This window comes from Puma concolor, chromosome B4 (assembly GCF_028749965.1).
Source record: "Puma concolor isolate L17-30 chromosome B4, mPumCon1.1.hap2, whole genome shotgun sequence".
In the NCBI taxonomy this organism is placed as follows: domain Eukaryota; kingdom Metazoa; phylum Chordata; class Mammalia; order Carnivora; family Felidae; genus Puma; species Puma concolor.
This window is the reverse complement of record NC_141673.1, coordinates 39414051-39437177: the sequence shown is the minus strand read 5'-3', so window position 1 is coordinate 39437177 and position 23127 is coordinate 39414051. Positions and strand designations below refer to the sequence as shown.

Sequence of the window (23127 nt, the reverse complement as noted above, 5' to 3'; positions counted from 1 at the left end):
ACTACTAAACTTCTCTATTTACTATCTATATGTTTTAACTGTAATGTGATTATTCTTAGAAGTTCTAGAACAGAATCACTATATTTTTCATGCATAATAGCCATGCAACTAATTACACTTGGCAATTTATGGTCATCTTTTATGAATTTCTGAAAATACCATCATACAATATTTTTAATTAGAAGAAAAAAAGAGAGAGACTAAGACACATATTTATTACTTATACCTACCCTGCAGGAGAAAGTAGTATCTTTATATTAAGAAACATCAAGTTTACTACATGATATCCCAAAGCAACTATTTTTCTCATTTTTCTGTTTTTGAAGCAATAACATGAGAAGCAAACAAATGAATACTTAAAGTATTTTATATATAATAGTATACACATATTTTGTTTAAAACTTACTTTCTAGAAATCTAGCTATAAATTCCTCCAAGTTTAGCAATTAGGGGATAGGAAATTAGGATTTAATTTTCTCAAGTAAGTGGTATGCTATGTCAATGTTTCATAACTTTTCTTATCTAAATAGTGAAATGATTAATAGGGTCTTAGTAGGGGACAAAACTTTTTTGGTGGTCATCCTTAGCTTTTTCCCTTTCTACTGAAGCACTAGCTGAATCTATAATTTTCTGTATGGTAACTATTAAGAAATGGTTTGCTAAAAAAAAGAAAAAAAAAGAATGGTTTGTAAAATTTCAAAATTTAGATAATTGTATTTTTCCATTATATTTATCTCTGAATGCACTGTAAAATTATTGAGTTCTTTTGGGATTACTTAAAGCCTAACTTGGACTAAAAATGCCTTACTAGTCTATTGAAATTGAAAACCAATTGTAGGGGGCGCCTGGGTGGCTCAGTCGGTTAAACGCCCGACTTCAGCTCAGGTCATGATCTCATGGTCCGTGAGTTTGAGGCCCATGTCAGGCTCTGTGCTGACAGTTCAGAGCCTGGAGCCTGCTTTGGATTCTGTGTCTCCCTCTCTCTCTGTTCCTCCCTTGCTCATGCTCTGTCTTTCTCTCTCTCTCTCAAAAATAAACAAACATTTAAAAAAAAGTTAAAAAAAGAACCCACCCAATTTTAATTTTGCACTTGCTTCCTATTTTTTTCACACAATGCTTTACCTCATTGATTTGTTCATTAGTTTTATAACAATTAACAATTCTGAAGGGAAATTTCAATTTTTGAGAGATTCAAATTCATACATTGCTAAGAGAATAGTCTTTGTAAGTTCTCATCACAAGAAAAAGAATGTATAACTATGTGTAGGAATGGATGTTAACTAGACTTATTGTGATCATTTTGTAATATATACAAATAATGAATCACTATGTTGAACACCTGAAACAAATACAGTATTATATGTCAATTATATCTCAAAAAAACCCAAGAGATCCTATTAAAATTCAAAAAAATATCCATGTGTACATATCAAATGAAAACATCACCTCTCACCTCACCAATTTGCACTCTGGTTTGCTGATTTAAATTTAAGAAAAAACAAAAACTCCAAGCAGTCACAGAAATCACTCAAATTTCATTTCTTTGTCTTTAAAAATCGTGTGATCACTGGTCATTATTTACATTCTTAAAATTGGGATAAAAACCCCGTAACACAAAATTCACCATCTAAACTACTTTTAGGAGTATAGCTTAATAGTGTTAACTATATTCGCACTGTTGTGCAACACATCTCTAGAACTTTTTTATCTTGCAAAACAAACTTTACACCCATTGAACAACTCCCCATATTCTTCTACCCCCAACTCCTGGAAACCAGAACTCTACTTTGGCAGAGTTTGAATAGTTTGGATACCCCATGTAAATGGAATCATAGTATGTCTATTTTATGACTAGCTTATTTCAAATGGTAGATGTCCTTATTTCATATAGTAACATCCTTGCTCCCTGTGTTATAAAATTATTTTTTCAAAGTAAAAATACCCTTATTACAGTGCCAGAAGGTCATATAAAAGTACCACAGCGTAAAAAAGTTTCACTGTAACTCCCTGTGCCTCCAACCCTCTTAGATAACTACTGTTAACCTTTTTTGGATACACATGTAAGTGAGCTTCTGATTTGTACTGTTAAACTAATCTCAGTAAAGAATGAATTTATTACAGTTCCAAAATCTTATATAAAAATGCCTATTTTAACAGTAATCATACCAAATCTGAGCATTATTAACTTCTGCTAATTTCACTTTTTATTTTAACTGTCATGTCTTTGGTTGTTAAGATTGAATGCATTTTAAAATTTACTGGCCATTTATATTTCTTCTTTTATAAAACTTACTAATTTCATATATCCTGTCTCTACTTTCCTTTTAGTGAGTCTTTTAATAGTACAAATACTAATCTTTTAAATGTTAAAAAGAGGATTAAGATTATTCACTTTATAAACAGAGTAAATGTGCCTCAACTTTAATAAGGGTATCTTTTCTGTCATATTCTAGTTTTACATGTTTAAATAATCAAATCTGTTAATCTTTTTTTTCTTGCCTTAGTGTTATACTTAAATTCTTTTTTATTTATTATTAAAAAAAATTTTTTTTATGGTTATTTGAGAGAGAGAGAGAGAGAGAAAGAAAGAGCACGCGCGTGCGCATGAACAGGGGAGGAGCAGAGAGGGAGGGACACACAGAATCTGAAACAGAATCCAGGCTCTGAGCCTTCAGCAGAGAGCCCAATACGGGGCTCGAACGCGTGAACTGCAAGATCGTGACCTGAGCCAAAGTCGAAGGCTTAACAGACTGAACCACCTAGGCACTCCTATACTTAAAATTCTTGATTTATTACTAATGTCCTTTGCAAGGTAAAAGTTTTATTATCTAACAACTTAATGATAGCAAATCACAATAACCAAAGCAACATAAGTCCCATTTTTAGAAATAATGAACGTTATAATAATTATACATAATTCTATGTAACAGATGTTATGATAAAGTAATGCAGCTTTCTATGATAAAATTTAATCTTAATTTCTTTTAATTTATATCCTGAAAGTAGACAGCTTGAGCTTCATATGCAATTGAGAATTTTTAAGAACTTTTTGGCCTTATCCAATTTACTTATCTTTGAAGCAAAAATGTACAGGGCACACACCATTTTGTAATGTAGTTAACTTGGATTCTAGAACCCTAATGGAAGTTCTGTCATCAAACACACTATTGAGGTGTTGATGACACTATTTATTTCAGAAAATGTACAGAAGAATTTTGCTGCTAATACTTTTACACAGAAAAGTAAGGGCTGATGCTACAAGTTTTTTCTTTTTTTTAATTTTTTTTTTAATGTTTATTTCTGAGACAGAGAGAGACAGAGAATGAGTGGGGGAGGGTCAGAGAGAGGGAGACACAGAAGCAGAAGCAGGCTACAAAGCTCCGAGTTGTCAGTACAGAGTTGGACGCGGGGCTCGAACTCACAAACCGTGAGAGCATGACTTGAGCCAAAGTCGGTTGCTCAACTGACAGAGCCACCCAGGCACCCCGATGCTACAAGTTTTAAAAAGAGAGTAGCATACTGGTGGAAGCGCTTTTCTAGTCTACTGTAGAAGATACTGTTAGTATGTTAACCTCCATTCTTCCTTTTCCTCATGGTGTACCAGTCATTTGGTTTAGGTGAGATGGTATATGGCCCACATTAGTAGCAAAATGGCTGCACTATCTTAGTGGTGGGCCTTGTCTGGCTTAAGCCAATTATTATAATCCCAGCAGTGTGAGGTAAACTAGCTTGAGGCTGAAGCTGAAACAGGGTTGTGTAATATAACTGGAGCACAATAAATTCTCTTTAGTTTGAGTTGGGTTTTCTGTTACTTGTAACTGAATGTTAGCACAAAAACAAGAGCTAAATAATCCTTTATTTAAAATGAAAAATGGGAATGCAAGCTGGTGCAGCCACTCTGGAAAACAGTATGGAGATTCCTCAAAAAACTAAAAATAGAACTACCCTACAACCCAGCAATTACACTACTAGGCATTTATCCACAGGATACAGGTGTGCTGTTTTGAAGGGACACATGCACCCCAATGTTTATAGCAGCACTATCAACAATAGTCAAAGTATGGAAAGAGCCCAAATGTCCATCGATGGATGAATGGATAAAGAAGATGTGGTAAATATGTACAATGGAGTATTATTTGGCAATCAAAAAGAATGAAATCTTGCCATTTGCAACTACATGGATGGAACTAGAGGGTATTATGCTAAGCGAAATTAGTCAGAGAAAGACACATATCATATGACTTCACTCATATGAGGACTTTAAGAGACAAAACAGATGAACATAAGGGAAGGGAAACAAAAATAATATAAAAACAGGGAGGGGGACAAAAGATAAGAGACTCATAAATATGGAGAACAAACAGAGGGTTACTGGAGGGGGTGTGGGCTAAATGGGTAAGGGGCACTAAGGAATCTATTCCTGAAATCATTGTTGCACTATATGCTAACTAATTTGGATGTAAATTATTAAAAAAAAATTAAATTAAATTAAAAATTAAAACAAACAACCCAGTTCTCCTTTTTATTAAGAATTTACAGCTCTGAGATATAATACTAATGATTATTTTAAAATTAAGTATATGTTCAAATTAAGAAAAAATAAAGCCACTCTTTGGGATTTCCTAATAAAATTGCTTATTTCTGTGAAAAAAATAGATAAAATGAAAAAAAAATCTATTTAAATTGTTTGGAACTAAGAAAATGTTTCTTCTTAGAAACAATTTTCTACTCAATGTTAATTAACAGTAAAACTTAAAACCCAACTAATCTGAATATGCTTCAAAGTCATAACTCTGTGAATCAGAAAATCTTTTCCCTTCTATCCCAGCCTGGTGGGATGTAAGGTCTATGTGATAAGGCAGTGAGAAGTGCCAGCTGAGGATGGTTTAGTAACCCATTCCCTCTTTTTTATCTATTGTTTTTTCTTGAAAGATGGGAATTCATAGGGTAGCAATGGGAAAGGAAGACAATGGTCAAGTTTACAGAATATAATAAACACAAGACACAGGGGAATTGGGGGAGTGCTGACAACTGATAGGCAAAAGATTTAAAAGTTATCGATAAAGTTTTACCCTGCAAATAATTGTACCCTTGGAAGTAATTAATTTCTCAATATCTGTCTGGCTACCTAATTATAACATAAAAGTACCTTTCAGGACAAAATAGGAAACCTGGCCCTGAAAGTAACATCCACAGTCACGTAGCACAGGTAACCAATTTCTGGTCACTTCATATTATTGTAGATTCTTGCTGATTGCAAAGAATTTAATAGTTCTATTTAGGAACTCCAAGTCAAAAATAAAGATGCTATGACCAGAATGCCATTTCAGATTAGATAGTGTTGAACTTAGAAGATTAGAACCAACTCATATTTTACAGCTCTTCTCCTATGTGAATAGAGCTCTTTAAAGCATGTCAGCTTTCTCTACAGCCAAACAATAGGGAATAGAGGGAGGAAAATAACTATTGGGAAGAAACTTTCCACATTTGCTAGTTATGTAACCTTTTAAGTCATTCAAACTTGCCTTAGTTTCTTCATCACTGAGGAAAAGAAAATGCCTTTTTGAGAAGATCGTTGGGATGATCAGTTGTGATAATATAAAAGTCCTTTAGAGTGTATTTCTAAACAAATGTAAAGAAAGCTAAAAAGACCTACTGTCTTCCCTAAAATATAACTTGTAACTATATATAACTATATAACTTACATTTACAAAAATAAAATCTGGGTCTGGTAAGGTACCCACCTTCTGGGTATCTTTTAGATACTTTTTGTTTTCAACTTTGAGTATTAATTTACATACAATAAACTATCCACTTAGAGTACATGGTTTGATAAGTTTTGACAGTTGTATATATTCAGAAAACAACTACAATCAGGATCCAGAATATTTCTATTGCCTCTAAAATATTCTTTGTGTCCTTTCCAGTCCGTCTACCCCACATCCCAGAGAAATGCTGAGTACTATCCCCAAGCATGCAGGTACAGTATGCAGTTAACAGTTTTGCAGGAATAAATACAAACACAAGCAAATGGTAATCCTTGAAAAATATGAATGCTTCTAAACACAAAAAATAATGCTTTCTTACCTGAGTTTCTTTCTTGTTGGATCCTTCTTCTGTATCTGATTGTTGCTCTTGTTCATTTTCATCACTCTAAAATAGATTGTCACTTTACTTTAGAAAAGTAGAAATATATTTCAAACAGTTGATATTTAAATATTTTAGGGCTTTTCTAATTTAAAATGACCTTGAGAAAAATCTACCCAGCAACAGATCAAAAGGAGAACTGATTTTTGAGTGCGAATTTTCCTACCCTGTTTAGAGGAAGTCTATTTTGTCCACATGACACAATTTAAGTAGGTTAGCATACATGGTGAAAAAAGACCATCTACCTAAAAACAAAATGTAAGAAACATTCACAATGGGGATGAAGAAACTGGAGCCTTAGCAGAAGAAAGAAGGTATTCCATTTTATATTGTAATGATGCTACATGTGCTTTAATAGTTAAATGAACTATTTAGACACTCAATTATAAGGAGGCAGCAAAAATAGGAAGTCCATTGTATTAAGTAAGAAGAGTTAGATTCTATAAGCTTGCAAGATTTATGCAGAAATCCTATCACGTGTAGGTAGTTCATCCATCTGGAAATTTCTTGGAAGTTTACAGCACACCAAATAGAAAATCAAGGTCTCAGATGGCTAAAAGCCTAGAATCCCAGACTATGGGAATATTCTAGTGTAAGGCCTTGAACATCTCAACAAACCTTAAAGGGCTGAAAAAAAAAGGAAAGGGAAATTTCCATTCACAGATATCTAGCTCAGGCTCACTATAAAAATGCCACAGGCTTAAAAAAAAATGCCACAGGCTTTAAAACAAGATCACCCTAGTTGCATATTGGTATAGCTATTTTCAGCGTGACTGAGGGTAAATTTATTAAAATTTTTGGAGCCATACTTACCTTACCCATAGGGGATAAAAACTTTATAGAATTATGGAGCACGTAGGTGGCTCAGCTGGTTAAGAGTCTTACTTCAGCTCAGGTTATGATCTCATGGTTAATGAGTTCAAGCCCAGCACTGGGCTCTTTGCTGTCAGCACAGAGCCTGCTTCGGATCCCGTCTCCCTTTGTCTGCCCCTCCCCTGCTTGCACGTGTGCTCATGCTCTCTCTTTCTCTCAAAAATAAATATACATTAAAGAAAAAAACTTTATGGAATTATTCTAAGGATTAGAGGAAATCTTTGTATATAGGCTATCATATTGTCACCTAGCAAAAATAATGTGTGAAGTTACTAAGTGACCAGGTAAAATCAATGGTGCTGCTGCTAGTATTATTTATTAATATAAACATATTCATATAAAAATATGAATTCCACATAATGAACTGATTATTTTTAAGCACTGCAGTTTCATGGCAAAAACCAGAAACTAGAAATTTACAAAGTGGGGAGGTTCAGAGGTCCAAAAAAGTGATAATAAAAAAAGGGGGAGGGAGCCTAATAATACAAGAGATTAAAAACCTGCCTAACTATGCACCACCCTTTCTTTGACAAAGCCCTTTGTTCTTTTTGTATATGATCTGATACAGGTTCAAATGTGGCTACAAAGGAGAAAGAAGACCTGTGCTTGATGGCTGATTAGAATACAATTCAATGTAGGCTTAAGTTAAAAAGATGAATATTGCCAATATGAATCCCAGGAAGGATCTTTACAATGGTAGTTAAGGGTAGAATTCCAGAAAGTGAAGTTCTGAAGGGAGAACTGATCTGAATAAAACTGGGGAAAAAGAAATATTATATAATAAACACAGCTTTGTCTATGAATCTCCTAAGACAGATGACTTATTAAGAAGGTAATTTTAAGTAATAAGAACTAGTATGTTAGGGTGCTAAGACTGTGAGGTTTTATTTTACTGCTACTAAAATGTTAATGGGCAATCAATTAAAATCAACCAGACATCAGATACTTTCTGATGAAGAAAGATACCTTGCCAGAAGAATTCTGAAACAATCAGATCAGTTCTCTACCTGGTAGCTGCCAAACAGTAAAATGGTAGTTACCAATTTAAAGGAAATATAAAAAACCACATTAATGTGTTAAACTACATTTCAGGGATATGACAACCCAGTTCATTCAAAAATAACTGTAAGGAGGGGTGCCTTAGTGGCTTAGTTGGTTACGTGTCCGACTCTTGATACTGGGTCAGGTCATGATCTTGTGGTTTGTGGGTTTGAGCCCCACGTCGGGCTCTAACAGCTTGGAGTCTGCTTGGAATTCTCTCTCCCTCCTTCCCTCCCTCCCTCCCTCCCTCCCTCTCTCTCTCTCTCTCTCTCTCTCTCTGTCCCTATCCCACTTGTGCTTGCTCTCTTTCAAAATAAATAAATAAACAACAACAAAAAATAATTTTAAGAAAAAAAATGGGAGGGAGAAACTGATTAAAAGAGGCTTTAAAGACATAATTAATCACCATGTATAATCCCTACTGTATTCCAATCAAACCAGAAGTACAACAACAAACCATTTATGGTGTATACGAGTTAAATGGACATTAAAACTGACTGGATATTCAATATTAAGGACTTATTGTTAATTTATTTAACAAAAAAATGTGGGCATGGTTTTGTGATCATTTGTTGTATGACAACATATATTGTGATTATTTTTATTACTTAAAAAATACAATTTTAATAATTTTTAAAAAGGAATACTTCCTCTTAAAAATACATACTAAAGTTTTTTAGATGAAATAATCTTCTGCAGATTTTCTTCAATAATATGGGAATTGGTGAGGTGGTAGGGATTTAGCTTAAACAATGGGTGGGGTAATTATAGTTCTCTGCTACTTTTGTAGGTTTGATTTTTCTGTAGTAAAAATTAAAAGAGAGGTGCCTGGGTAGCTCATTCGGTTAAGCATCGGATTCTTGATCTTAGCTCAGGTCTTAATCTCAGGGTGGTGAGTTCAAGCCCTGTTTTGGGCTCCACGCTGGGGGTGGAGCCTACTTAAAAAAATAAAATAAAAATTAAAAGAAAAAATGGAAAAAAACCCAAGAGTCTAAATAAAACAAAACAACTCAAACACATTATGTTTGCCCTTCTATAGTTATATGTTCTATTCAAACAGCATAAATTTCACATTAACTGTGCTACCCCACAGTTCTTTCTCCTGTATAATATGAATAGCAACATCAGGCATATATACAATCAGGGATAAGGGAAAAAAATAAAATTTTGTAAGCCAAAACACTACTCCTATCAAACATCACTTGAGATCTGTTATATATATTGTAGCATCATATTCATGAAAATGGGTTAAATGTAAAGCATCTTAAGGAGTTCTAGGAAGATGGTGAAGTAGGATCATGAGCTCACTTCCTTCCATGGACACACTGAGGCAACAGCTACATATAACTCACTCTGAAAACAACTTGAAAATTAGCAGAACAGGTCTTCCAAAGCTAAAATCATAGAGAAGCCATATTAAGAAGGGTAGGACGGACAACCCACAAATGAGAGGGATGATACAGGTACAGAGGTCCTACAAGGGGGTCAAGCCTCACATTAGGCACTCCTTACCCTGGGGATCTGCACAGGGTAGATGAGGCTCCGTAACATCTAGCTTTGAAAATCAGCAGGGCTTAACTGCAGAAGAGCCAGAGGGCTGTATGGAAACTGATGCTTTACTTGCAAAGGGACACTGTACTCTGTCATTTGGTCTGAGACTCGGCACAGAAGCAGCAGTTTGAAAAGCACCTAGATTATGAAGATTTATGGACTAATTTTAGGGCATGTGCTTGAGGGGCAGAGATTTATAGGAGCTTTCTTTGGGAAAGAAGGTACTAGCTAGCACCATTTCCAACCCCCTCTGCCTAGCTGGCCAAAGGGGCCAGTTTTGACACCCTCTATCTTACCTTATGCTCACCCAACCCGAGCTTTCCCTGTGGACGGTCCCCATTCATTCCACCCGTATTGGCAGGTACCCCTTCACAGTGACTCCTGCTCTGCAATACCTGGTGGACAGTCATGGTCAGGACTGATGTCCCCAGAAAACAATTACTGCTCATCACACCTAGCAGGCAGCCTGGTGGTGGCTGGAGCACATTCAAAGGAGGAGAGCCAGCCCTGTAGCTTCAGCCAGCTAGGATGAGGGCCAGCCCACCCACCAACACCCCTGGAGCACTCATGGCCTAGTTAAAACAGAAGAGTGCACCCAGGTCACACAGGGGATACACTGGAGTGTCTGGTTCTGTTGACGGGTGGTCAGAAGGGTCATGTTACAGGGCACCACAAAACCCTTTCTACACAAGGCCATTACTTTCAAGACCAGAAGGCATGGCTGACCTACCTAATACAGAGAAACAAACACGGAGAGTAGGACAAAATGAGGAAACAGGAGTTAGGTTTCAAATGAAAGAATAAGACAAAACCTCAGAAAAAGAACTAAATGAAATGGAAATAAACAATATACCTAATACAGAGTTCAAAGTAATGGTCATAAAGGTGTTCACTGGGCTTGAGAATAATGGATGAACTCAGTGTGAACTTCAACAAAGAAAAATATAAAAAAGAACCAATCAGAACTGAAGAATACAGTAACTGAAATGAAAAATACATTAACATCAACAGCAGATTAGAGAATGCAAAATAATGAATCAGCCATCTTGAAGACAGGGTAGTAGAAAGCACCCAAGCTAAAAAAAACAAAAAGAAAAAATGAGGATAGGTTAAAGGGACCTCTGGGACAACATCAAGCATTATTTGAACTAACATTCACATTATAGGAGTCTCAGAAGGAGAAGAGAGAAAGAGACAGAAAACTTATTTTAAGAAATAATAACTAAAAACCTCCCTAACCTGGGAAAAGGAGCAGACATCCAGGTCCAGGAAGCACACAGATCCCCAAACAAGAGGAATTCAAGGAGGTCCACACCAAGATATATAATAAATAAAACATCAAAAATTAACAGTAAAGAGAATCTTTTCTTTCTTTTTTTTTTCCAACGTTTTTATTTATTTTTTTGGGACAGAGAGAGACAGAGCATGAACGGGGGAGGGGCAGAGAGAGAGGGAGACACAGAATCGGAAACAGGCTCCAGGCTCTGAGCCATCAGCCCAGAGCCTGACGCGGGGCTCGAACTCACGGACCGCGAGATCGTGACCTGGCTGAAGCCGGACGCTTAACCGACTGCGCCACCCAGGCGCCCCTCTTTTTTTTTTTTTTGAGAGACAGACGAGGGTGGGGAGGGGCAGAGGAAGAGGGAGACAGAGAATCCTAAGCAGGCTCCACATCCAGTGTGGAACCCCAAGCACGGTCCCGTGATCTCACAATCATGAGAAATCAAGAGTCAGACGCTTAACTGACTGAGCCACCCAGGGGCCCCAATAAAGAGAATCTTTAAAATCAACTAGTTTTGTACAAGGGAAACCCTGTAATGTTATCAGATTATTTTTCAGCAGACACTTTACCGGCCAGGAGGGAGTGGCATAATATATTCAAAGTATAGAAAGGAAAAAAACCTACATCCAAAAGCTTACTTTACCTAGAAAGGTTATTAATAATTGCAGGAGAGATAAAGAGTTTCACAAACAAGTTAAAGGACTTCATCACCACTAAACTAGCCTTATAAGAAATGTTAAAGAGACTTCTATAACTGGAAAAGAGATAGCCATAACTAGAAATAAGAAAATTATGAAAGGAAAAAATGTCACTGGCTAATATATGAAGATTAAAAAAACAAAAGTAGTAAAAATTAATTATATCTACACACAGTAGTTAAAGGATACACACAGAAAAGAGAGGAAATAATATGTTATATATATAAATATGGAGGAAGGAGTAAAAAAACTTTTAGAATGTGTTTGAACTTGGGGTGCCTGGGTGGCTCATTTGGTTAAGCATCTGGCTTCAGTTCAGATCATGAGTTTGAGCCCCACATCAGGCTCTCTTCTGTCAGCATGGAGTCCACTTGGGATCCTCTATTTCCTTCTCTCTGCCCCTCCCCTGCTGGTGCTCTCTCTCTCTCTCTCTCTCTCAAAAATAAATAAACATTAAAAAAATGTGTTTGAGCTTAAGCGATGACCATTAACAAGATAAACTGCTACATACATAGAATGTTATAAACCTAAAATAGATACACAGAAATTGAAAAGAAAAGAATTCAAGCATACCATGAAAGAAAGTCATCAAATCCAAAGGAAGAGAGTAAGAGAAGAAACAGAGAACTATAAAAAGAACCAGAAAACAATGAACAAAACTGCAGTAAGTACATACCTATCGATACTTACTTTAAATATAAATGGACTAAATGCTCTAATGGAAAGACAAAGGATGACTAAATGGTTAAAAAAACAAGACTCAACTACGTGCTGCCCACAAAAGACTGATTTCAGATCTCAAGGCACACACAGACTAAAAGTGAAGGGATAGAAAAAAAATATTCCATGCAAATGGGGGGGGGCGGGGGGAGCCAAGATGGCAATACCAAGATCAGACAAACGAGACTTAATTTTTTTCTTTTGTGTTTATTTTTTTCATTTTTGAGAGAGAGAGAGACAGAGAGAGAAAGCGCAAGCAGGGGAGGGGCAGAGAGAGAGAGAGAGAGAGAGGAGACACAGGATCCAAAGCAGGCGGCTCTGTGCTGTCAGCACAGTCTGATGCAGGGCTCGAACTCTTGAACTGTGAGACTATGACCTGAGCTGAAGTCGGTGCTTAACCAACTGAGCCACCCAGGCACCCCAGACAAAAGAGACTTTAAAACAAAGACTGGTAGGGGTGCCTGGGTGGCTCAGTCAGTTGGGTGTCCGACTTTGGCTCAGGTCATGATCTCGCAGTTCATGAGTTTGAGCCCCGCTTCAGGCTCTGTGCTGACAGCTCACAGCCTGGAGCCTGCCTCAGATTCTGTGTCTCCCTCTCCCTCCACTCCTCCCATGCTCAAGCTCTGTCTCTCTTGGTATCTCAAAAATAAATAAATGTTAAAAAAAAAAAAAAAAGAAGAAGAAGAAGACTATAGGGGGACTTGGGTAGCTCAGTCAGTTAAATGTCCAACTCCTGATTTTAGCTCAGGTCATGATCACATGGTTCATGAGATCAAGCCCTGCTGGGAGCTCCGTGCTATCAGTGAGGATTGGGATTCTTGGGATTCTCTCTCCCTCTCTTGCTGCCCCTCCCCAACTTGCACTTGCTCTCACAAAATAAACATAAAAAAAAATAAAACAAAGACTGTAGAAAGAGGCAAAGAGGGCATTACATAATGATAGAGATCAATTTAAGAGGAGAATAGAAGAATTGTAAATATCTATGAACCCAACATAGAAGCACCTAGAAACATAAAGCAAATATTAACAGACATAAAGGACATAACTGAAAATCATACAATAGTAGGGAACTTTTAGTACCCTACTTATATCAATGGACAGAGCATCGAGAAAGAAAAATCAGTGGTTTTGAATGACACATTAGACAAGATGGGCTTAACAGATACATACAGAACACTCTATCCAAAAACAAAATTCATGGAAGTATTTTCAAATGTACATGGAACATTCTCAAGGACAGATCATGTCAGGCCACAAAACAAGTCTAAATGAATTTAAGATTGAAATCTTATCAAGCTCTTTTCTGACCAAAATAGTATGAAACTAAAATCAATGACCACAAACACGTGGTAAACAGTATGCTACTAAACAACCAATGGGGTCAATGGAGAAATCAAAGAGGAAATAAAAAATTGCCCAGAGATAAATGAAAAGGGAAATAATGGTTCAAAATCTTTGGGATACAAAAGCAATTCTAAAATGGAAGTTTATAGCGATACAGACCTACTTCAAGAAACAAGAAAGGTCTCAATCAAACTTTACACCTAAAGGAATTAAGAAAAGAACAAATGAAGCCCAAAGTTAGTAGAAAAAAGGGAATTATAAAGATCTGAGCAGAAATAAATGAATACAGACTAAAAAACAACAGAAAAGAGCAATGAAACTAAGAGCTGGTTCTTTAAAACTCGTCCAGCTTCATCAAAAAAAGAGAATTGAAATAAAATATGAAAGAGAAGTTACAATGGACACCACAGGAGTACAAAGAATAAGAGACTACTAAAAACAATGACATGCCAAAAAATTAGACATTCTAGGAGAAATGGACATTTCTAGAAACATATTATCTTCTAAGACTAAATCAGGGAGAAGTAGAAAATCTGAACAGACTGATTACTAGTAATGAAATTGAATCTGTAATCAAAAAATGCCTGGTAAAGAGTGAAGTCCAGGATCAGATGGCTTTATAGGTGAACTCTACCAAAGATTTAAAGAGCTGATACCTATCCTTCCCAAACTATTCTAAAAAACAGAAGAGGAAAGAATGTGTCCTTATAGAATTCATTCTATAAGGCCAGGATTACCCTGATACCAAAATCAAACAAAAACACTACAGAAAAAGAAAATTATAGAACAATATCACTGGTGAACATACATGCAAAATCCCTCAACAAAACATTAGCAAACCAAATACATCAAAAGGATCATTCACCATGATTGAATGGGACTTATCTTAGGGATGCAAAGGTGCAATATAAAAATCAGTCAATATGATACAACATATTAACAAAATGAAGGATAAAAATCATGATCGTCTTGGTACAGAAAAAGTATTTGACAAAATTCAGCATCCTTTCATGATAAAAATTTTCAACCCAGTGGGTTTACAGGAAACATACCTCAACATAATGAAGGCCATAGATGAAAAACCCATAGTTAACATCATACTTGACAGTGAAAAGCTAAACGCTTTTCTTCTACGATCAGAAACAGGACAAGGATGTCTATCTACTCTCACCACTTTTATTCAATATAGTACTATTGGAATTCCCACCCACAGCAATCAGACAAGAAAAGGAAATGAAAGACATCTAAATTATCAAGAAAGAAGTAAAACCATCACCATTTGCAGATGACATACCATATACAGAAAACTCCGAAGATGCCACCAAAAAAATAGAGTAAATGAATTCAGTAAATTGCAGGATACAAAATCAATATGCAAAAATGTTGCATTTCTATACATTAATAATGAACTAGACTAGCCAAAAGAGAAGTAAAGAAACTATGATGAAAGATAACACAAAGAGATGAAAAGATATACCATGCTCATGGACTAGAAAAATACTGTCAAAATGTCCATCCTATCCAAAATATTATGGTGCTGTCACAAATATAGACATACAGATCAACAGAACAGAAAAGAGAAGCCAGAAATAAACCCACGTGTATATAAGTTAATTAATCTTCAACAAAGCAAAAGAATATATAATAAGGAAAAGACAGTCTCGTCAATAAATGGTGCTGGAAAACTGGACAGCTACATGCAAAAGAATGAAACCAGACCACTTTCTTATACCATTCACAAAAATAAACTCAAAATGGATTAAAGATCTAAATGTAAGACCAGAAACCATGAAACTCCTAAAAGAAAACATAGGCAGTAAACTCTTGGTTATCAGCCTTAGCAATAGTTTTTTGGATCTGTCCCCTCAGGCAAGGGAAACAAAAGCAAAAATAAACAACTGGTGCTTATCAAATTAAAAAGCTTTTGTACAATGAAGGAAACCATCAGCAAAATGAAAAGGCAATCTACTGAATGCAAGCAGATACCTGCAAACGATATTATCTGGTAAGGGGCTAATATTCAAAAAATATAAAAACCTTGTATAACTCAACCAAAAAAAAAAAAAAAAGTCCAATTAGAAAATGGGCAGAGGTGGGGCGCCTGGGTGGCGCAGTCGGTTAAGCGTCCGACTTCAGCCAGGTCACGATCTCGCGGTCCGTGAGTTCGAGCCCCGCATCGGGCTCTGGGCTGATGGCTCGGAGCCTGGAGCCTGTTTCCGATTCTGTGTCTCCCTCTCTCTCTGCCCCTCGCCTGTTCATGCTCTGTCTCTCTCTGTCCCAAAGGTAAATAAACGTTGAAAAAAAAAAAAAAAAAAAGAAAATGGGCAGAGGACTTGAAAAAACATTTTTCTAAAGAAGACACATAGAGGGGCACCTGAGTGGCTCAGTCAGTTAAGTGTCTGACTCTTGGTTTTGGCTCAGGTTTGTGAGTTGCAAGTCCCGCATCAGGCTCTGTGCTGACAGCACAGAGCCTGCCTGGGATTCTCTCTTTCCCTCTTTCTCTGCCCCTACCCTGCTCTCTCTCTCTCTCAAAATAAATAAGCTCAAAGAATACACATAAAGAGCCAGAAGACACATGAAAAGATGTTCAACATCACTAATCATCAGGAAAATGCAAATAAAAACCACAATGAGATAACATCTTGCACCAGTCAGAATGATTAGCATCATAAAGAAATAACAAGTGCTAGCAAGGACATAGAGAAAAGAGAACCTTTGTGCACTGCTGGTGGGAATGCAGATTGGTGTAACCACTATGGAAAACACAATGGAGCTTCCTCAAAAAATTAAAAATAGAAATACCATGTGACCCAGTAATTCCCCTGCTGGGTAATTTACCTGAAGAAAACCCAATCACTAATCCTTAAAGACTATTCATCCCCATGTTCGTTGTAGCATTATTTACAATAGCCAAGGGAAGGAAGCAACTGTTCATGTACAGATAAATAAAAAAGATGTGGAAATAGATACAATGGAATATTATGCATCCATAAATAGAAAAAAAGAAATCTTTCCATTCACAACATGGAAAGACCTAAAGGGTATTATACTAAAAGAAATAAGTCAAACAGAGAAAAACAAATACCACATGTTTTACTTTCATGTAGAATCAAAAAGCCCCCAAAATTAACAAACAAAAAACCAAAAACAGACTCATAAATACAGAGAACAGACTGATTGTTGCAAAAGGGGATAAGGGTGGGAGATAGGTGAGATAGGTGAAATAGGTGAAAGGGATTAAGAGGTTCAAACTTCCAGTTATAAGTCAAGGTGATGAAAAGTACCACATAGTGAGTGAATATAGTCAATAATATTGTACTAACTTTGTATAATGACACGGTAACTATACTTACTGCGGTGGGCATTTTGTTGTATATAATTGTTGAATCACTATGTTGTATACTTTGAAAGTAATATATAATAATAATAAAAATATGTAAAGCATCATTCTTTCAAAAATCTCCAAGATAAAGCAGCACTTCAGCCACTATACACTAATATATATATTATTTTTAATAACAGCCATTATTATTTTTATTCCAAAATTGGGACAGAACTGCTTTTTAGTAATACCAAAAATCTAAGTACTCATTAACTATCCTAATAAAGAAGAACTTTTCTGATTTAATAACCGGACTCAAAATTCAGTGATGAGCTAAAAGCACACGTAATCTGAGGCATGTAAGAAATTGTTAGTCTGTACTTCTAGAAAGATTAAGTATACTATCAAGTAGCTATATTTTAATAGGTTCTCACATCTTGTGTCCAAAATGAAACTCCCGTAGATCTCCTTTTCTCTCTTGGTCGTCGTCGTTCTCGGATTGATTTAGGTTGTGATTTATCTTCTCCTTCTTTTTCCTCTTCTCTCTTTTCTCCCTCTGTTAAGGATTATAATGAACCACATGGTAGCAACGTATTTTGATAGTATTTTATAAGAAAAATGTAGTAATCATATTTCAAAATCAACCTCCTTTATAAAGGCTTCTAAAATTTTCCAGTCAGAATTATTTTTGCCCCCTCAGCATTCCTATAAAACACTTGGTTTAGACATGTATTTGTATCTCCCATTAGACAGGTTCTTGATCAAGACAAGAACTGATTTTTATTATTTCATTTTCCTAGTGCCTGAAACAAAACATCTGCCAAAAGACATACTTAATAATATTTGCTGAACAGAAAATAATTGAATCCTATGAAGAAAACAGGGCTCGAGTTATTAATGTTTGATAGGGGGTTACTATACCCAAAGTTAACACTTCGAAGAAAACAAACAGTTCTTAATGATGGAACAGCTAGCAGACATAGAACGAGTTTTTCAGTTTCTGTTTCTACTATTCCCAATCCTCATTCGGTAGAATAAATACAGTATTCATTTCATTTCTATTAGACAGTATCTAAGAACAAACTCTTTTTTTCTGGGAAAAATATTTATCTTTTAAAACACGTCAACATAAAATGTAGTCTTGGGGTGCCCGGGTGACTCAGTTGGTTAAGGGTCTGACTTTGGCTTAGGTCATAATCTTACGGTTCATGGGTTTGAGCCCCACATCAGGCTCTGTGCTGACAGCTGAGAGCCCGAAGCCTACTTTGGATTCTGTGTCTCACTGTCTCTCTCTCTCAAAAATAAATAAACATTAAAAAAAAATTTTTTTTAAATATAGTCTCAAAATTTGTTTCCTTCTTAGGATAGTTAAAATAGCTTTAGACCTATATTCTATAAAGGGGCCTTCAAATAGGTTTTAAAAAGTAGACATCTATATGGAACAAAGTAATGTTAGAAATTATTTCTAAAAGTCTCCTTCCTGTGCCATTAGCAAAGAGTCACAGCAAAAGAAATTTCAAAATTATAGTGCCAACAAGTTTTTTTAGAATTGTTTTTGGAATTGGTTTAGAGCAAAGATCTCAAACTCCAATGCATATAGTGGCCATCCAGATAATATAAATGGATAAAATGGGCCAGGAGGGCACTATTCCAAGGGGTGAGGGGCTGTAACTTACTCCTTGCCTCTAGCCAATCGTTGATATGTGAGAATTAGAAACAGTGTTGCTTAATCTTCCCACTTTTCAATAGAAGATGAAAATCTAAACTTTTATGCAAATATCCCTAATTTTCAAAGTTGGCTCAAGGTTTTTACAAACCATTATGTGAGCCTCACGCTTAGTATTTTAAAGAACTGAAATATCTCAATGACCAAAAAAAGAAAAGTCAGCTGAAAATTGGGGAAAACTTAATTTTTCTGAAGTTTATCCTTCATGATTACTGATATTATCATGACTAATACTGTGGGATTTTCTTTTAAAATATAAAACGCCTAAATTAGAAATAATTTTATTTAGTACCAATCTCTTAATTAAAGTAGGAATTATTAAAATTTAAATAGGAAGTTTATATGAAAAAATAAGAAATGTTAATAGTGATTATCAATATGCCAACATATCACTGAAAAAGAAATCTATTTCTCAAGAAATAAGCATAAAAACCATTTTGTTTTAGCAAGGACACTACATGTGTTTTAAGTGATTTTAGTTTAAAACAATTCACATATAAAAAATTTAAAGATATGATCCAATAGGCAAGAAGTAACTTCAGGCACTAATAAACAGCTCCTAGAAATAGTCTCCCACCAGTTCTTCCATGCTGACTTTTCTATGTTGGTGTACATAATGCTTTTTGTGAAGTCTTAAATTATAAAGATATATGTAACAATGCCAGACTACATAATTTCCTATTTTTATTTTCTACTCTTCTTATTTTTGACCATCATCTTCTTTTTGAAAGAAAAAATGGAATGACTCCCAGTTTAGAAAAGTTGTTTCTTTTCTGTAGTACTATAAATTAGAAAAAAAAAAAATTCAAAGGATTATTTGAAGGAAACAAAGGTCTTCTTACCTCTTTCATTTTCTTTTGTTAATCCTCTGGAGTAAGCGGAAGTTATACCTACAAGACTATTTGGCCTGTTTAGCTGACTTGAAGCATAGAGTGAACTGCTCATGGTAGAAAGTGAAGAGGATGGGGTGGTAGAACTTGAAGTGGATACTGGTCTGTAACGCTGGTAAGTCTGTGAAATATTAAAATTAATTCCCACGTAAAATATTTAACAGTTAAAAACATCTAAACACAGGTTCATTTTGAAAGAAAAATAACATTCTAATCATCTCAAAATAATTCAGATTTCTGGTCCTTTGGAGTATTTTGTATATAGTTTGTCGGTATATAAATCTCTTGTATACTGAAAGTCACAAAACTAGTCATACCATTTGACCTAGCTGTGTTGGTGGTACACTATTACCTCATCGTATGTTCTGGAGTATTTTTGTTTATATTCATCTTCTCTAGATGTTTCTGACTCCTTCTTTTCTTCTTGCTTCTCTTTATCCTGTTTTTCTTTTTCTTCTTTTTCTTTTTCTTCATTTTCTTGTTCTCTGGTTCGGGTAGAACGACTTCTTCCTATTGTTTTTTCAGCTTCCTGAAGATCAGTCAGTGTTACTCCCTGTACATTAAAAAGGTAAATTTAAGAATGAGAAGCAGTATAGCTTGTTTCAAAGAAATATTTAATAAGTAGACAAATTTAATATGAATGTATTGGAAGTCAAATACACGTTTGGAATTGGTTTGCAAATTCGAACAAAATTTTTAGTGGGCAAGTCACATTCATTCTATGAAGAATCATCATGAGCAAGCACAGTAATAGGTACTGGAAAAGACAAAATACATGTAAGAAATAGTCTCTATATTTAAGAAATTAAAAAAAGGGGAGGAGATGACAGTACTATCACATGAATATGAATATAAATATTCCTAAGAAGTACAAAGAAGGAAAAGCTGATATATACATTGTTTATACACTGAATTTATATGTACTTCTGTTTTATATATATATATGTAAAAACATAAATATATACAAACAACATGTATAACATATATATGTATATATATGTATAATATGTATGTATAAACACATACATATGTATTTACTGAAAAAAATTTCAGTAAAGAAATAATTTTTAAAGGATAAGCCTTAAAGAACAGGTGAGATTTCAAAAAGTAAAGGTACAAAGGCAGGAAGAATATGTTAAGACCTTAACAAACAGTTCAGCTTGAAATGAAATACTAATAAAAGTAAGGATCAAGGAGGTGAATCTGGACTTTGGAGCGCCTCAACTATGGGAAAGGATAGACACAAAATGATATAGTAGATATAATTAGAATGGCAAGGAGGTTAAGGAGATGCTAACTAGACTGAGTGACATTTTCCTGGTACTTGCACATTAGCTGTCTGAAATATCTAATACAATAGACCTATTCCCCACAACTCCAAATATTTACAGCATTCTTTATTAATTATTAGACATCATATTAATTCATTAACACGCACTGAGTACTCTGTGCCAGACACCATCTAAGAAACAAAAAGTAAATATGCAAAGAGATACAAAGGTATATGCCAATTAAATATAATACTCACATTAATTAGATTAAATTTAATATACAAAAGGCTAGGAAAGAATTACTAAAGCAATCTTTAAGATTTCCTCACATTATATACTAACATCAGTGTTTTCTTTTTTTTTTTTTTTTAAAGTTTTTAAAAAATTTCTTTAAATAATTTCTACACCCAACATGGGGCTTGTACTCACAACTCCAAGAACAATAGTCACATGCTCCTCTGACTGAGCCAGGCAGGTGCTCTAATGACATTAATATTTTCATAGAGAAGTGAAAAAGAGAAAGGCAATTTGAAGCTTTATATATTATACACATTAAACATACCTGTGTTGATCTTCTAGACTGTCTTGCTTGTCTAGATCTTGCTTTTCTTTGGGATTCAGACTCTTCATCTCTAACAGGAGTGAGGTATGATCTACAGTAATAAATAAAAATTGTTAGTTGGATATACAGTATCTGTGAATTACATACGAATGTATGAATGAATACACGGTAAGCATTTTAGTTTAAGAAAAAGTCTCCAAAAACGGTTTCATTAATCACGAAAATTCAACAATGCAATCTGATAAAGTTTTAGATTGAAAATAATCAGTATTAACTTATATTTTTCAAGTTCTTCCTAACCACAGTTTTGTTTTTTTTCTTTTGAAAAGCCATGTGATGAGTCCTCTTAGTCCCTTTGCTGATTCCCTGCAATACCATGCTAGATGATACGTGAAGGCTAAACTCTACATTGTCAATGTCTTTTCATGGTCAGAATGGTTAGGAGTGAAGGCAACATTTAACATATGGGATGACTAGTGAGCAAGCAACACTCCCTGCACTCCTGTCACTGCATTTATTAATGATGCTTTTGGCAGACATCATACTCTTGTTCACACTTTGAGTTATCTAAAAATTCAAGTATTTTTATTCATAAACTGCTTTAAAATCAGCATCCTACTCTTGGTTACTGATTTTCTAATATAAAAAGAACTTGACCTTTATCTTCACTATATCTGATCTTATCAATTATCAATCTTATCAATCACTTCACTATATTTGATCTAAGCCTATGCCCCATCCTGTCTAAGGATATGCACAATTTCAAAAGCATATGTCCATGTCAAGAGATTAATAACTAATTAAAGGGTTGAATAAGAAAAGACAGAGCCATGCAAGACACAGAAAGTAACTTCCCTCCAATGATCAAGGTTACTTGGGAAGTTCAATTGTTAATACTTTATTTAGTTATATTACAATCTAATTCACATTTCTCATACAATACTCATAAATAGAATATTTCTATTGTCTATGCTGTTAATTAAACTTATCTAGTTTATATCACCTGCCCCTCCCCTTTAAAAAGCTCAACTTTTTAAAAGGGTTCTTTTTTTAGATTTACTATGCTTTCCAATTTTTAACTCGTTCTGTTCTTTAAACTTCCTGAAACTATTCATATATCCATAACAAACTTTAGAATTTATTCTCGGTTTTATGCCTTATCTTTTATTCTTTCTATGCGTCTTTAAAAGCTCTAGGTTCAAAGAACACAACACACCTCCAACTCCTTAGAATCATTTCAGTTTCTTCACAATTCTTTTAGAGAGCCCCATTCCTTTTGATTTCTCTGCCTTTTGCTTCACACTCTTAAGTTTTTAGAAATCTGTCTGAAACTAGAATACATGATTTATTATTCCTAGGATTCACCTCCTTGAATAAATTAATCCTAAGATGACAAGGTCACCTGTCAACCAAAATCCTCGTTGCCTCAATTCCATCAACTAACTCTTACTTATTGGTTAAAGTTAGTACTAGAGGACAGGTTCTCTGTGTTGCTTCTACTCTAATTACAGATCAACTTTAAGCAAGGTAAGTCAAGAACTTCTCAGGAGGGTATTTTTACTTGACTGAGACATCCAACAAACTTAGAGAAAGATGAAAATCCTCTCACTACTTTACTTTGACTTAAGTTGTTTTTTTCATCTGGTTTGAGAAAATATCACCTATTTTCTCTATTTGGTTGAATAACCTAGGGCACTATT

General features: G+C 35.0%; 1 protein-coding gene across 11 annotated transcripts in view; it reads right to left on the bottom strand.

Moving 5' to 3' along the window:
* Positions 1-23127, bottom strand: part of PPP1R12A (protein phosphatase 1 regulatory subunit 12A) — a 160409-nt gene that overhangs the window by 15869 nt on the left and 121413 nt on the right. For 10 of the 11 annotated variants that reach the window (XM_086712745.1, XM_086712740.1, XM_086712746.1 and 7 more), the window contains 5 exons: positions 21428-21518; positions 19947-20147; positions 19547-19715; positions 17413-17534; positions 6088-6153 (listed from right to left, as the gene is read on the bottom strand). In XM_086712745.1, the coding sequence (XP_086568871.1) occupies positions 6088-6153; positions 17413-17534; positions 19547-19715; positions 19947-20147; positions 21428-21518 (649 nt within the window). Of the gene's footprint in view, positions 1-6087; positions 6154-10465; positions 10540-17412; positions 17535-19546; positions 19716-19946; positions 20148-21427; positions 21519-23127 lie in introns of all 11 variants that reach the window. The other variant, XR_015253468.1, reaches the window with a different exon arrangement.